Source organism: Mobula birostris, chromosome 9 (assembly GCF_030028105.1).
Source record: "Mobula birostris isolate sMobBir1 chromosome 9, sMobBir1.hap1, whole genome shotgun sequence".
NCBI lineage: Eukaryota > Metazoa > Chordata > Chondrichthyes > Myliobatiformes > Myliobatidae > Mobula > Mobula birostris.
This window is the reverse complement of record NC_092378.1, coordinates 103,443,998-103,458,028: the sequence shown is the minus strand read 5'-3', so window position 1 is coordinate 103,458,028 and position 14,031 is coordinate 103,443,998. Positions and strand designations below refer to the sequence as shown.

The 14,031-nt window shown below is 43.4% G+C and overlaps 1 protein-coding gene across 11 annotated transcripts in view; it reads right to left on the bottom strand.

Annotated features, from left to right (window-relative positions):
• Window positions 1–14,031, bottom strand: part of kdm8 (lysine (K)-specific demethylase 8) — a 119,147-nt gene that overhangs the window by 59,978 nt on the left and 45,138 nt on the right. For 9 of the 11 annotated variants that reach the window (XM_072268493.1, XM_072268494.1, XM_072268495.1 and 6 more), the window contains 3 exons: window positions 12,976–13,026; window positions 7,039–7,188; window positions 6,110–6,202 (listed from right to left, as the gene is read on the bottom strand). In XM_072268493.1, coding sequence (XP_072124594.1) covers window positions 6,110–6,202; window positions 7,039–7,188; window positions 12,976–13,026 — 294 coding nt within the window. The remainder of the gene's footprint in view (window positions 1–6,109; window positions 6,203–7,038; window positions 7,189–12,975; window positions 13,027–14,031) is intronic. The other 2 variants (XM_072268496.1, XM_072268497.1) reach the window with 2 other exon arrangements.

Below are 14,031 nucleotides of genomic sequence, written 5' to 3'. Positions count from 1 at the left end.
AGTGTCAGAATAAATGGAACTGAGGGAGAAGATCAGCTATGATCTTGATGATTGGTAGACCAGGTTTGAAGAGCTACGAGACCTACTCCTGTTCCTAATTCCTGTATTTTGAATAGCATTACTGTTATTTGGAATCTGACCCTGGTGTTAGTTGTCCAAGCTGGGTAAATGTGATGTCCTCCCCTGCCAAGCCCTTTAAGAATTTTGTACGTTTTAATAAAACAAAATCTTTTATCCTTCTAAACACTAGAAGCCTGCTAAATCTCTCCTGGTATGATAAACCTCACCAATCTGCTGGACTTTTGCTGTACGCCGTCTATTTCAATTATATCCTCCATCAGGATATAATGGGAGTCCAGACCTGGACAGAATATTCCAGAACAACACACACAAAATGCTGGAGAAACTCAGCAGGTCAGGCAGCATCTACGGAAGGGAATAAACAGCTGACATTTTGTGCATCAGAACTAGAACGGAAAGGAAAAGAAACTACAATAAGTAGGTGGGGGGAGGGGAAGGGGTACAAGCTGGCAGGAGATAGGTGAGACGGGGAGGGGGTTGAAGTAAGAAACTGGGAGGGAATAGGTGGTAAAGGTAAAGGGCTAAAGAGCAAGAAATCTAATAGGAGAGGACAGTGGAACGTGGAAGAATGGGAAGGAGGGGAAGTTCAAAGGTCAAAGTAAATGTATTATTGAAGTACATATATGACACCATATACAACCCTGAGATTCATTTTCTAGTAGGCATATTCAATAAATCCACAAATAGACTAATAACCATACTAGAATCAATGAAAGACCACACCAACTGGGTGTTCAACCACTGTGCAAATACAAAAAGAAAGAAATAACAATACTAAATAAGCAATAAATATCGAGAACGAGATGAAGAGTCCTTGAAAGTGAGTCCATAGGTTGTGGGAGCAAGTCAGTGATGGGGTAAGTGAAATTTTCCCCTTTGGTTCAAGAACCTGATGGTTGAGGGGTAATTACTGTTCCTGAATCTGGTAATAAGAGTTCTGAGGCTCCTTGATGGATGCTGCTTTCCTGTGACATGCAGACATGCTCAATGGTGGGGAGGGCTTTACCCATGATGGACTGGGCCATATCCAGAGGGAAGTGATTGGCAAATGAGAAGAAAAGGGATGAGAGGGTAATCTGAATGGAACAGCGAAAAAGTGAGAAAGAGAGAAGGGGAAAAATTACTTTAAGTTAGAGAAATTGATATCCATACCATAAAATTGCAGACTGCGCATTTGGAATACAAGGTTTTGCTCCTCCAACCTGAGTTTGGCCTGATCATGGCAATTGTGAAGGGCATACACTGCATGCATTGGGATTAGATTGGAAAGCCTCCAACTTTTTGTAATAACTTAGCATACTATTTTGCCTTCCTGTCTGCTTGTTGAACCAGTAATTCATTTACAAGGACACACATGTTTCTAAACACCACAATTTTTTCAGTCCCTCAATGTGCGCATTTAGGAGAAAGCAGAAGGACAAAAAGAGGGCATGAGATTGCATTGGCAGATAAGGTAAAGGAGAATCCTATAAAATTCTATAAGCTAAGAGCAAAACTAGGGAGAGCGTAGGTCATCTTAAATATCACTGTGGTTGTCTACCTGTGGAGCCACTGGAGATGGGCAAGTTCGTAAATGAATATTTCTCACTTATATTTACTGAGAAGTTATGGAAGCTAAGGAATTAAGGAACTAAAAAGCATATCCACATTACAAAACGAGGGTCTAGAAACTTTAAAGTATATTAAGGTGGATAGTCCTCTGGTGCTGCGTGGAGGTTGGCCAATGAGAACAGCGGAAGGAGTTTAAAAAGAAGACAGATTTACAGAGCAGGCGACAGAGTAGAGGGAGATAGAGTAGGAAGGCTTTGGCTCAATGGAGCTTTGGCGATGAAGGGTCGAGGCCAGGTAGGTTATTTGTTTAGAATACAGATGAAGTATGTGTGTGAGGCCGGTTTTCTGTTCTCGGTGTCAGATGTGGGAGGTCCTGGAGACTCTAGGACGACGACATCTGCGCCAGGTGCATCAAGCTGCAGCTCCTTAGGGACCGCGTTACGGAACTGGAGCAGCAGCTCAATGACCTTCGTCTGGTAAGGGAGAGTGAGGAGGTGATAGACAGGAGCTATAGGCAGGTAGTCACACTGGGACTACAAGAGACAAAGAAGTGGGTAACAGTCAGGAGAGGGAAGGGCAAGAAGCAGGTGCTAGAGAGTATCCCAGTAGCTGTCCCCCTTAACAATAAGTATTCCTGCTTGAGTACTGTTGGGGGAAACGGCCTACCTGGAGGAGGCAACAGTGGTCATGCCTCTGGCACGGAGTCTGGACCTCTGGCTCAGAAGGGTAGGGAAAGGAAGAGGATGGCAGCAGTGATAGGGGATTCTATAGTTAGGGGCCAGACAGGCAACTCTGTGGACGCTGGAAAGAAACACTGATGGTACTTTGCCTCCCAGGTGCCAGGGTCCGGGATGTTTCTGATCTCGTCCATGATATCTTGAAATGGGAGGGAGAACAGCCAGAGGTCGTGGTACATATTGGTACCAACGACATAGGTAGGAAAAGGGAGGAGGTCCTGAAAACAGACTACAGGGAGATAGGAGAGAAGTTGAGAAGCAGGACCACAAAGGTAGTTATTTCAGGATTACTGCCTGTGCCATGTGACAGTGAGTATAGGAATAGAGTGAGGTGGAGTATAAATGAGTGGCTGAGGGATTGGAGCAGGGGCCAGGGATTCAGATTTCTGGATCACTGAGACCTCTTCTGGGGCAGGTGTGACCTGTACAAAAAGGACGGGTTGCCCTTGAATCTGAGGGAGACCAATATCCTGGCAGGAAGGTTTGCTAAGGCTATTGGGGAGAGTTTAAACTAGAATTGCTGGGGGGTGGGAACAGAACTGAAGTGACGGAGGAAAGGGAGGTTGGCTCACAAATAGAGGAAGCTTGGAGACAGTGCGAAAGGGAGGATAGGGAGGTGATAGAGAAGGGACGCGTTCAGACTGATGGTTTGAGATGTGTCTATTTTGTCATAATGCGAGCAGTATTATGAATAAAGCGGATGAGCTTAGATCATGGTAGAGCCATAGATGTAGTGTATATGGATTTTAGCAAGGCATTTGATAAGGTACCCCATGCATTGAGAAAGTAAGGTGGCATGGGATCCAAGGGGACATTGCTTTGTGGATCCAGAACTGGCTTGCCCACAGAAGGCAAAGAGTGGTTGTAGACGGGTCATATTCTGCATGGAGGTTGGTGACCACTGGTGTGCCTCAGGGATCTGTTCTGGCACCCCTACTCTTTGTAATTTTTATAAATGATCTGGATGAAGAAGTGGAGGAATGGGTTAGTAAATTTGCTGATGGCACAAAGGTTGGGAGTGTTGTGGATAGTGTGGAGGGCTGTCACAGGTTACAGAGGGACATTGGTAGGATGCAAAACTGGGCTGAGAAGCGGCAGATGGAGTTTAAGCCAGATAAGTGTGAGGTGGTTCATTTTGGTAGGTCAAATATAATGGCAGAATATAGCATTAATGGTAAGACTCTTGGCAGTGTGGAGGATCAGAGGGATCTTGGGGTCCGAGTCCATAGGACACTCAAAGCTGCTGTGCAGGTTGACTTTGCGGTTAAGGCGGCATACGGCTCATTGGCCTTCATCAATCGTGGGATTGAGTTTAAGAGCCGAGAGGTAATGTTGCAGCTATACAGGACCCTGGTCAGGCCCCACTTGGAGTACTGTGCTCAGTTCTGGTCACCTCACTACAGGAATGATGTGGATACTATAGAAAGGGTGCAGAGGAGATTTACAAGGATGTTGCCTGGATTGGGGAGCTTGCCTTATGAGAATAGGTTGAGTGAACTCGGCCTTTTCTCCTTGGAGCGACGGGGGATGAGAGGTGTTCAAGATAATGAAAGGCATTGATCGTGTGGATAGTCAGAGGCTTTTCTCCAGGGTTGAAATGGCTAGCATGGGAGGGCATATTTTTAAGGTGCTTGGAAGTAGGTACAGAGGAGATGCAGGGGTAAATCTATTTACGCAGAGAGTGGTGAGTGCGTGGAATGGCCTGCTGGCAGCGGGGTGGAGGCAGGAAAAATAGGGACTTTTAAGAGACTTCTGGATGGCTACACGGAGCTTAGAGAAATAGAGGGCTATGGGTAAAGCCTAGGTAGTTCTAAGGTAGGGACATGTTCGGCACAACTTAGTGGGTCGAAGGGCCTGTATTGTGCTGTGGGTTTTGTATGTTTTCTATGTTTTAAGATTTGTAAAGGCAAGGACTAATTAAGGATAGTCAGCATTGCTCTGTGCATTGGAAATAGTGTCTAATGAATTTAATTGATTTTTTTTAAGGTGACACAGAGGATTGGTGAGGGCAGGGTATTGAATATTGTCTATATGGAATTTAGCAAGGCCTTTGACATGGACCAGCACAGGAAGCTAATCTGAAAGATTACATTACGTGGGATTCAGGGTGAGCTAGCTAAATGGATACAAAATTGGCTTGATGGAAAGTGTAAGAGGATGGCAGTGGAAGGCTGTTTCTCACATTGGATCAGTGGTATGTCACAGGGCCCACTGCTGTTTGTCATTGATATTGATAATTTGAATAATAATGTAGTAGATTAGTAAATTTGTGGATTACACCAAAACTGGTGATATAGTGGACAGTAAAGAGGATTATCTAAGATTATAATAGGATCTACTGTAGATCAGCTGCGGAAGAGGAGCAAAAAATGGTAGTGGAACTTAACTTGGGCTGCGAGGTGTGGCACTTTATTAATTTAAACCATGGCAGGGTTTACGTGGTAAATGGTAGGGCCTTAGAGAATGTTGTAGAACAGAGACCTGTGGATAAAGGTACACAATTCCCTGAAAGTGGAGACACAGGTAAAGAGGATGGTGAATTAGGCTTTTGACAAGATTCCATTCCAGGGATCTGAGTACAAGAGTTGGAATGTCACATAATAACTGCACAAGTCATTATTGAGTATTATGTGCAGTTATGGTCACCCAGCCAAAGGAAGAATGTCATTAAACTGACAGGTTTCAGGAATAAGTCACAAAGGTATTACCAGGACTAGAGGGCTTCGCTAAAAGGAGAGGCTGAACAGCTGGAAATTTTTTTTTAATCTCCATGAAAAGTAGAACGCTGATAGGTGAACTTATCGAGGCATATAAAATCATAAGCAGTATAGAAAATGTGAATGGTCACAGTCTTTAACCCAGGATGGGGAGTCTATAATTAAAGGACATAGATTTAAGATCAGAAGGAAAAGATTTAAGAGTGAAGATTTATAAGTGGTCTTTGAGCTAAATAATTATCACTCCAAATAAAAATTTCCATTTGTTCATTATATTCTGTCTCCATTCTGTAAAGAAGCTTCTTTTGTTTTTAGATCCACAAGAGACTGCAAATTCTGCTTGCAGGGGCAAAGAGATGGTCAACATTTTGAGGCCTGATGCAGGGTGTCAACCCAAAAAGTCCTTTTGCCTCCAGAGATACTGCTTGATCCACTGGATTCTTCCAGCAGCTTACTTTACACTACATGAAGTTTTATATGTCCTCCTCTGAAAGATTAGACATAAAATATTTAATTTTATGTTTTTCACTTTTGCTTTTGTATTTCACTTAATTACAGGAGTTCTTAAAATCTGGTTTTATGTTTCCTGCGAGCCAGACCTTTTTCCTTTCCCTTTCTTTATCAGTGTTTGGGTCCTCCTTTATCACACGTTCCCAGTTTTCAGACTTACTGGTTACTTTGGCATATTATAAGCCTTTCCATTTGATTTAATCTTATCCATAATGTATCCTTGTGTCCCCCTCTCAGTAACATTAGTGATTTCCAATGGGAAAATTCATTCACTAGTGGCAAGTAAATCAGCTGAGGGAAGGATTACAAATATGCCTCCTCGCCTTTCTATCCCTTATGTCATCCTATTGATTCCTTCTACTCTCTGCCCCCTTCCCTTTCCCAGCATCTCTCCTGTTCTCTCTACTCTCCATCCCTCAGATATTTACCCTACTTCCACTCATTTAATGACACTTCAATCTGTCCACCTCAAACTAATTGTTTCTGAAGCCTCATCCCTGTTTTAGTTCTTACCTGGCTGGTGTTGTGCAGGAGCTTTGTTGGGTGGGGATACAACTTTGGGCTTTGTTCTGGTGAATACAGGCGAATGTACTTTTGTCCCACCACCTATCAGAAACAAACATTGAGAATTCCTTACTCAGGTAAAGAAAAAAAAACTTACAATGAGCCATTTTCTCATATCTACTCCCAAATCTCTCCTTGCTCCTTACACAACAGGTAATTCTTGATGTGTTTGCCAACACACAGACACACATTGAAGTGCACAGTACAAATTTGTCACACAGGCAAAATTGCATGTGAAGAGAAAGTCCACAACAAATCTCTTATTTTAAAGCTCCCTCATCTATTCAGTGAGAATGAAATTCTAAGCACAGCATTCACCATCTCTTGGAAATTAGTTTCTAATCCTCTGCTTGTTTGGAAAGAACAAACCCTCATCAACAGTGCAGAGGACTAACCTCAGATGTTGGCTAAACTGTACACTCTTTGATCTTTCATTAGGATGGTTACCTTATAAAATGTTGATGAGCAGATATCTGCAACATATCTAGCCCGACTGAATTATCCACTTAACAGCTCGTTATCCAAATTTCTCATTAACTGATGATACCTCGCCGCTGCCAAGATCTAATCTCAACTCCACATCACCCTCCTACTTCCCTCTTTCTTGAATATGTAAATATTTTAGTGATGACCCATCACCAAATCACTACTTCACATGGAGAAGATCATGCTCATCCTGGCTCAGGTATTCCTTTAAATGATTCAGGGTTTTTCCTGTCTTTCTGAGCACTGCATACTGAACACAATTCCCAGATCTTCACCACGCGCTGATTCTGATTCCTGACTTGTCACCAATTTTCGGCCTTCCCCTGACTCTGCACCAGTTGCCTTTCCCTTTTGCTGCCGGTTGAACATTTGCAGTTTGCTTCTGAACTAACCTGCGTCAGAAAGTTGTGCTGTGGATCCTGGTGCAGAGGAGAAATTGTTCCCCCTGGCCCAAACCAGGCATTTATGGTGATCTCGTCTTCATCTATGTCACCTAGACAGCAGTAATCTGGTATTTGGATATCCTGTTTCAACTCTGGGATCTGCGCAAAGGATATAACTGAATCACTCCCTTACAAGAAATACACTTAAGAAATGAAACATCCAATATGAGACGGGCAACTTGGCATTTGATCTTAGGGAATGAGGCAGGTCAGATGAAAACAGCATATTAGAGTCACATATTTGTGGTAGTAAACATTATTTAGTTAGGACTTGCCATGGAAAAGGTCAAAGATAAAACAGGAGCAAAATTTAAAAATAGGGATAACGCCAACTTTTCTATGCTGAGGTGTCTGAAAAGTATTCCCACAGGAAAGTGATGATGTCAATGTTATAATGAAGACCAATGTGAAAAATATTGATAACACTAGTAAAGTATTAAGGGTTTAAACGTGGATTATTTGAACGTGGATAAATTCGCTGGTCCAAGATGAAATATATCTCAAGCAATTACAAAGGGGAGGCAATTGTAGAAATACTAAAAACTCGAAATTTTCAGTGCTCCCTAGCTTTGGGGACTCATGTGAGACGATGTAAGACTACTATAGTATTGTTTAAAAAAGGTGAATGGGATTAACTAAGAAATTATTGGCCAGTTGATTTAGCTTTGATGACCAAATAATTGACTAACAATTGAATTTTTCAGCAGGTATTAAGATTGTTGAAAGCATTGTATTTATTGTGGTCTGCATAGTTTTTAACAAATCTTTTGTGATTCCACTTTGCAGATTGGTCAAAAATACAAAAGCCCAAGGAACAGCAGAAAATCATTTCCTGCCTCAGACAATTTTGGATTCAAAGGGCAATATGTGATAGCTATTGCTATGATTGAACGGCTGTTACCTCGAGGATTTCTACTGGGCTCCATGCCCATCCTTTGCTTTTTGCAATGTATATTAATTATACAGAATTAGTTATGATAATACTTTACAGATGGCACAAAAGTTAATGATTGATTGGCAGAGGAGGAACATTTCGCACTGTATGAAGGCACAAACAATCTGACCACTTGGGCAGAAAAGTGGACAAGTGAATTTAAGTTCAGTGAGTGGCAAGATACTGAGCAGTGTGCGAGAACAATGGAGCCTTCCAGTGAACATCTTCAGATTTTTAACAGCCAGCAAGACAAGTCAGTAACTCGGGCAGAAGAACATTTGCGATGCATCATTTCATTAGGTGTGCACAGAAGAACAGGGAGGTTATGTCAAAATTGTATTCATCTCTAGTTAGACCATACTTGAGCAGTACATAAGCCTCAGGTCACTATGTTACAAGACAGATGTGGCTGCAGTGCTGGGGGGATTTCCAAGGATGTTTCTCTGACTGCTAAGCTGCAGTCAAGAACATCTTTCCAGAGGGTGAGCCCTCATAAGGTATCAGGTCCCGATGGTGCACCTGGCAGGGCAATGAAAACCTGTGCTAACCAACTGGCTACCGTGTTCAAGGACATCTTTAACCTCTCCTTGCTGCAGTTGGAGGTTTCCATCTGGTTCAAAAGGGCATCAATCCTACTGGTGCTGAAGAAGAGACAGGGACAGTGCCTCAGCGATGATTGGCCAATTGTACTCACATCTACTGTGATGAAGTGCTTTCAGAAATTGGTCATGGCTAGAATTAACTTCTGTCTAAGCAAGGACCTGGACCTGCTGCATTTTGCCTATCACCACAATAAGTTTACAACAGATGCAATCTCACTGGTTCTCTACCCAGCCTTGGACAACCTAGACAACAGCAATAGCTACGTCAGGCTGCTGTTTATTGATTACAGCTCAACATTCAACACCATCACCCCTCAGTATTAATCAACAAGCTCCAAAGCCTGGGCCTCTGTACCTCCCTCTGCAACTGGATCCTTGACTTCCTTAGCGGGATACCATAGTCAGTCTGGATTGTATATTGCATCTATTCCTTCCTCATATTCAAGACAAGCACACCTCAAGAATCTGTGCTTAGCTCATTGCTCTATTCTCCCTACACTCATAATTGTGTGGCTAAGCACAGCTCAAATGGCAACTATAAATTCGCAGATGACACAACTGTTGTCAACTAGCCAGCACTAGCATGGACATTAGCTTCCCCACCATTGAGGATATCTTCAACAGGTTACACCTCAAGAAAGTGGCATATGTCATTAAGGACCAACACCATTCTGGCCAAGCTTCTATCAGGGAGGAGGTACAGATGTCTGAATACACACACTGAATGTTTTAGGAACAGCTTCTTCCTCTCCACCATCAGATTTCTGAACAGACCATAAACCTAATAACACAAAATACTCTGCAGATGCTGCGGTCAAAGCAACATGCACAACATGCTGGAGGAACTCAGCAGGTCGGGTAGCATCCGTGGAAACGAACAGTCAACGTTTCGGGCCGAGACCCTTCGTCAGGACTGAAGAGGGAGGGGGCAGGGGCTCTATAAAGAAGGTGGGGGGAGGGTGGAAAGGTGAAGGCTGGTAGGTGCCAGGTGAAAAACCAGTAAGGGGAAAGATAAAGGGGTGGGTGAGGGGAAGCAGGGAGGGGATAGGCAGGAAAGGTAAAGAAGAAATAGGGGAAAGCACAATGGGTAGTAGGAGGAGGCAGAACCATGAGGGAGGTGATAGGCAGCTGGAGGAAGGGGCAGAGTGAAACTAGGATGGGAGAAGGGAGGGGGAGGGAATTACCAGAAGTTGGAGAATTCAAAGTTCATGCCAAGGGGCTGGAGACTACCCAGACGGTATATGAGGTGTTGCTCCTCCAACCTGAGTTTAGCCTTATCATGGCAGTAGAGGAGGCCATGTATGGACATATCTGAATGGGAATGTGAAGCAGAGTTGAAGTGGGTGGCAACTGGGAGATCCTGTCTGTTGTGGCGGACGGAGCGGAGGTGCTCAACGAAGTGGCCTCCAATCTGCGTTGGGTGTCACCGATGTAGAGGAGGCCGCACCGGGAGCACCGGATGCAACAGATGATCCCAACAGACTCACAAGTGAAGTGTTGCCTCACCTGGAAGGACTGTTTGGGGCCCTAAATAGTGGCAAGAGAGGAGGTGTAGGGACAGGTGTAACACTTACGCTTACAGGGATAAGTGCCAGGTGGGAGATCCGTGGGGAGGAACTTGTGGACCAGGGAGTTGCGGGGGGAACGATCCCTGCGGAAAGTGGAGAGGGGTGGAGGGGGAAAGATGTGCTTAGTGGTGGGGTCCTGTTGAAGGTGGTGGAAGTTGCGGAGGATAATGTGCTGGATCCGGAGGCTGGTTGGGTGGTACGTGAGGACAAGGGGAACTCTGTCCCTGTTGGGGTGACGGGAGGATGGGTTGAGGGCCAAACTGCAGGAAATGGAGGAGCTACGGGTGAGGGCATCATTGATGACGGCAGAAGGGAAACCACGATTCTTAAAGAAAGAGGACATTTGAGATGTCCTGGAACGGAAAGCCTCATCCTGGGAGCAGAGGTGGTGGAGACGGAGGAACTGGGAATAGGGAATGGCATTTTTGCATCTGGCGAGCTGGGAGGAGGTATAGTCGAGGTAGTCATGAGAGTCAGTGGGCTTGTAGAAGATGTCCGTGGACAGTCTGTCTCCAGAAATGGAGACCGAGAGATCGAGAAAGGGGAGAGAAATGTCCGAGATAGACCAAGTTGAAGGTTGGGTGGAAGTTAGAAGCAAAGTCGATGAAATTGACGAGCTCAGCGTGGGTGCAGGAAACAACATCAATGTAGTTGTCAATGTAGCGAAGAAAAATTTGGGGAGCAGTACCAGTATAGGTTTGGAGCACAGACTATTCCACATAACCAACGAAGAGGCAGGCATAGTTGCGGCCCATGTGAATGCCCATAGCTACACCCTTGGTCTGAAGAAAGTGGGAAGAGCCAAAAGAGAAGTTATTAAGTGTGAGTTCCAGTTCTGCCAACCGGAGGAGGATGGTGGTGGTGGGGAACTGGTGAGGTCTATTGTCCAGAAAGTAGCAAAGGGCTTTGAGGCCTTCTTGATGGGGAATGGAAGTGTACAAGGATTGGACATCCATTGTGAAAATGAAGCGGTTGGGACTGGGGAACTGGAAGTTATTGAAGAGGTGGAGGGCATGGGATGCAGTACCAGTATAGGTTTGGAGCATAGACTGTTCCACATAACCAACGAACAGTACCAGTATAGGTTTAAACCTAATAACATTACCTCACTTTTTGCTCTCTTTCTGCACTACTGTAACATGCTCTAGGGTTTCACTGCTGTGTAACATGCTGTAAGGTTTCACTGATAACGTAATGGTTTCTCTGTGGCTGCAATGTTTGGGTTATGACTAGAGATAACAGGGTTTGGAATGGTGTTGTTCTTTCTTGTGAGCTGGAAGACAGATTTTCGCGGTCTTTTGCCGGGGAGAGATGAGGAGACAAGACGTGAATGGAGAGAGTTGGTAGACCGCCGGATGGGGTGGACTTGAGGCGAGGGTCCGAAGGGCAGCGACGATTGGAGGAGGTCGATGGTGGACGATCGTCTTATCAGTGAGCTCCAACATTACACAACAGACTGTTTCAGAAGATTGGGCCCTTTTTTTCCCTCTTTTTTCTCGTTTCTTTACTAACCATATAGTCAAAGTAAGAATTGTAAAGCTTAATCGTTTAATCGCATATTGTTTACTGTTTGTTATTTCGTGGTACTGATTTGTAACAGGGGACACATTGCACAGCATCCACCCAAACGATATTTCTTAAGTTTGGCCGGGCGGGGGGCTATCACCCCCTATATTGAGCCGCTAGCCGAAGTGAGAGTTACACTACTTTATTTCTTATTGTAATTCTGTAATTTATAGTAATGTTTTTAATGCATTGCACTGTTCTGCTGCCACAAGTTTCACGACATAAGTCAATGATAATAAACCTCATTCTGATTCTGAGTTATGGGGGATGAGTAGATAATCTATTGAGTGGTCAGAGAGCCTAGTACCCAAAGAACACAGAAGCTGATGGTGGTCAGGGATTAGCCCGTAGAAGTTCTTCCATATTAAGAAAACTATACAAGATTGCTCATTTATGGCTGGTCAACACATTGTGTGCAAGGGGCAGGGAGGGAAGTAGATGAAGTCAGTGTGCAGGCTTGCAGCTGGAGGATGACAGAGACTCGGCTGAAGTTTTCAATGATTTTGACTTTTAATAAGTAAAGAATATTTTATGTGTTTTTTTCTGATTATAATCAAATCAAATATACAGGATTGTGCAAAATTAGAGGTATGTGGTAGATAACTGACCAAAGACCACTAAGCAACGGTAATTACCTGTCAAATATAAAAAGTAAATATAAATCAAATCATATATATCTGACTTGATTTAAATTATTGAGCTCACTTAGCAATTACCAACCTTCATTAGAGAAGGAATTCATTTGATTGCTGATTCATTAACAACAGAAATCTATTTTTATTGATTAGTGAGCATGAAGAGAAAATTGACATTTATTGATATTTACTAATAAAAGTTGTAAATGCTGTCATTATTTAAAGAGTGTCTACTTGCTGTAGGTTCCAAGTGGTGGACTAAATAGGCTGGAACACGTGAAGGTGGTTTGTCCAGATAAGACCAAAGTGGACGTCAAGTTGTTTCTAAGGCCTGCTTCAATATGTGTGACCTGAACCGTCTCAATGGTGAAGTTTGCTGGTGCAGATTTGTAGTGTACAGATAAAGGATGGATGACAAGACAGATTCTCAATCTAAGCCCCTGTATTTCAGAAACCAACTCACAGCAATGCAGCAAAGTTGTAAAAATGCAATGGAGCATGATGCATCAGACATAACAAAAAGCCATTGAGCTGGTCTGTCTGCTTATCACTGTAGAGCAGATGAAGAGATAGCACCTTACCTGCTCAAACAGCTGATGTTGAGCTAAATATCCTATGGGGTTCCCTTCCTCCTGCAGAAAGTACCAAAAAATCAGCGATTAATATCAACTATGGATTTATTTAGCACCTTCAATACTCAAAACAATTAAAGGCACCAAGACAAATAATTAAAGTATTGTTGAGCACCATACAGTATGATACTAAGCCACTCAAGCAGAGATTAGGGTAGATGACCAAAAACTTTGTCAAACTGATGGGTTTTACATAGAGGGAAATGCAGATGGATGGAGAGGTCTTGGAAAGTAATCTGAGACCTAGGCAGCTGCCAGCTGGGGAAAGAGATTAAAGGAGGGAACGAATATATTATGATTAGAATAGCGTAGGCAAATCAGAGGGTATAGGAATACAACAGATAAAGATAGGGAGTAGGAGGTCTATGGAAAGATTGCCAAAGATGCAAATTTACTATACACAAACAAGCACAAAGGGAATGGGCTTTAAAACTAAGTTCGGTCTAGGGTGTGTGGAGCAGCATTTTGGATGAGCTTGTTTATGATGAAGACTACCCAGCAATCCACAGAAATTTGTCAAATCTAGACTGAGGAAATGAAGGCTGCCACTACAGATGAAGTGAGAGCTGGAGTCGGACAATTGAATAGGGACCAAAGTGTAATGCTCACAGGAGATATTAAGTCCAAAATTCGACTCAAGTACAACAGTAGGGTTGTAAATAGATTAGTTCAGCTTCAGATAGTTGGTAGGGAGTGGAGTTGAACTTTTTATTTCAAAAAGGCATTAAGGGAGTCAAGAGATATGGGCTTAGTGCATAAAAGTGAGGCTAAGGCAAAAGATCAGCTGTGATCTCATTGAATGACAGAGAAGGCATAAAGAACTGGAGGACCTACTCTCGCTTCTATTCCTTGGTTACAGTTCTTTGCTATTAGAACGGCAGCATCAAACAAACAGCAGAGAAGGAGAGGATGTAAAGGATAAGGTGCAAAGGTAAGAAGCATAGCTAAGACCAGAAGTGAAGAATTGTAGCCCGAGAGACAGTGAAAGAGTAGTTCAGTAATAAT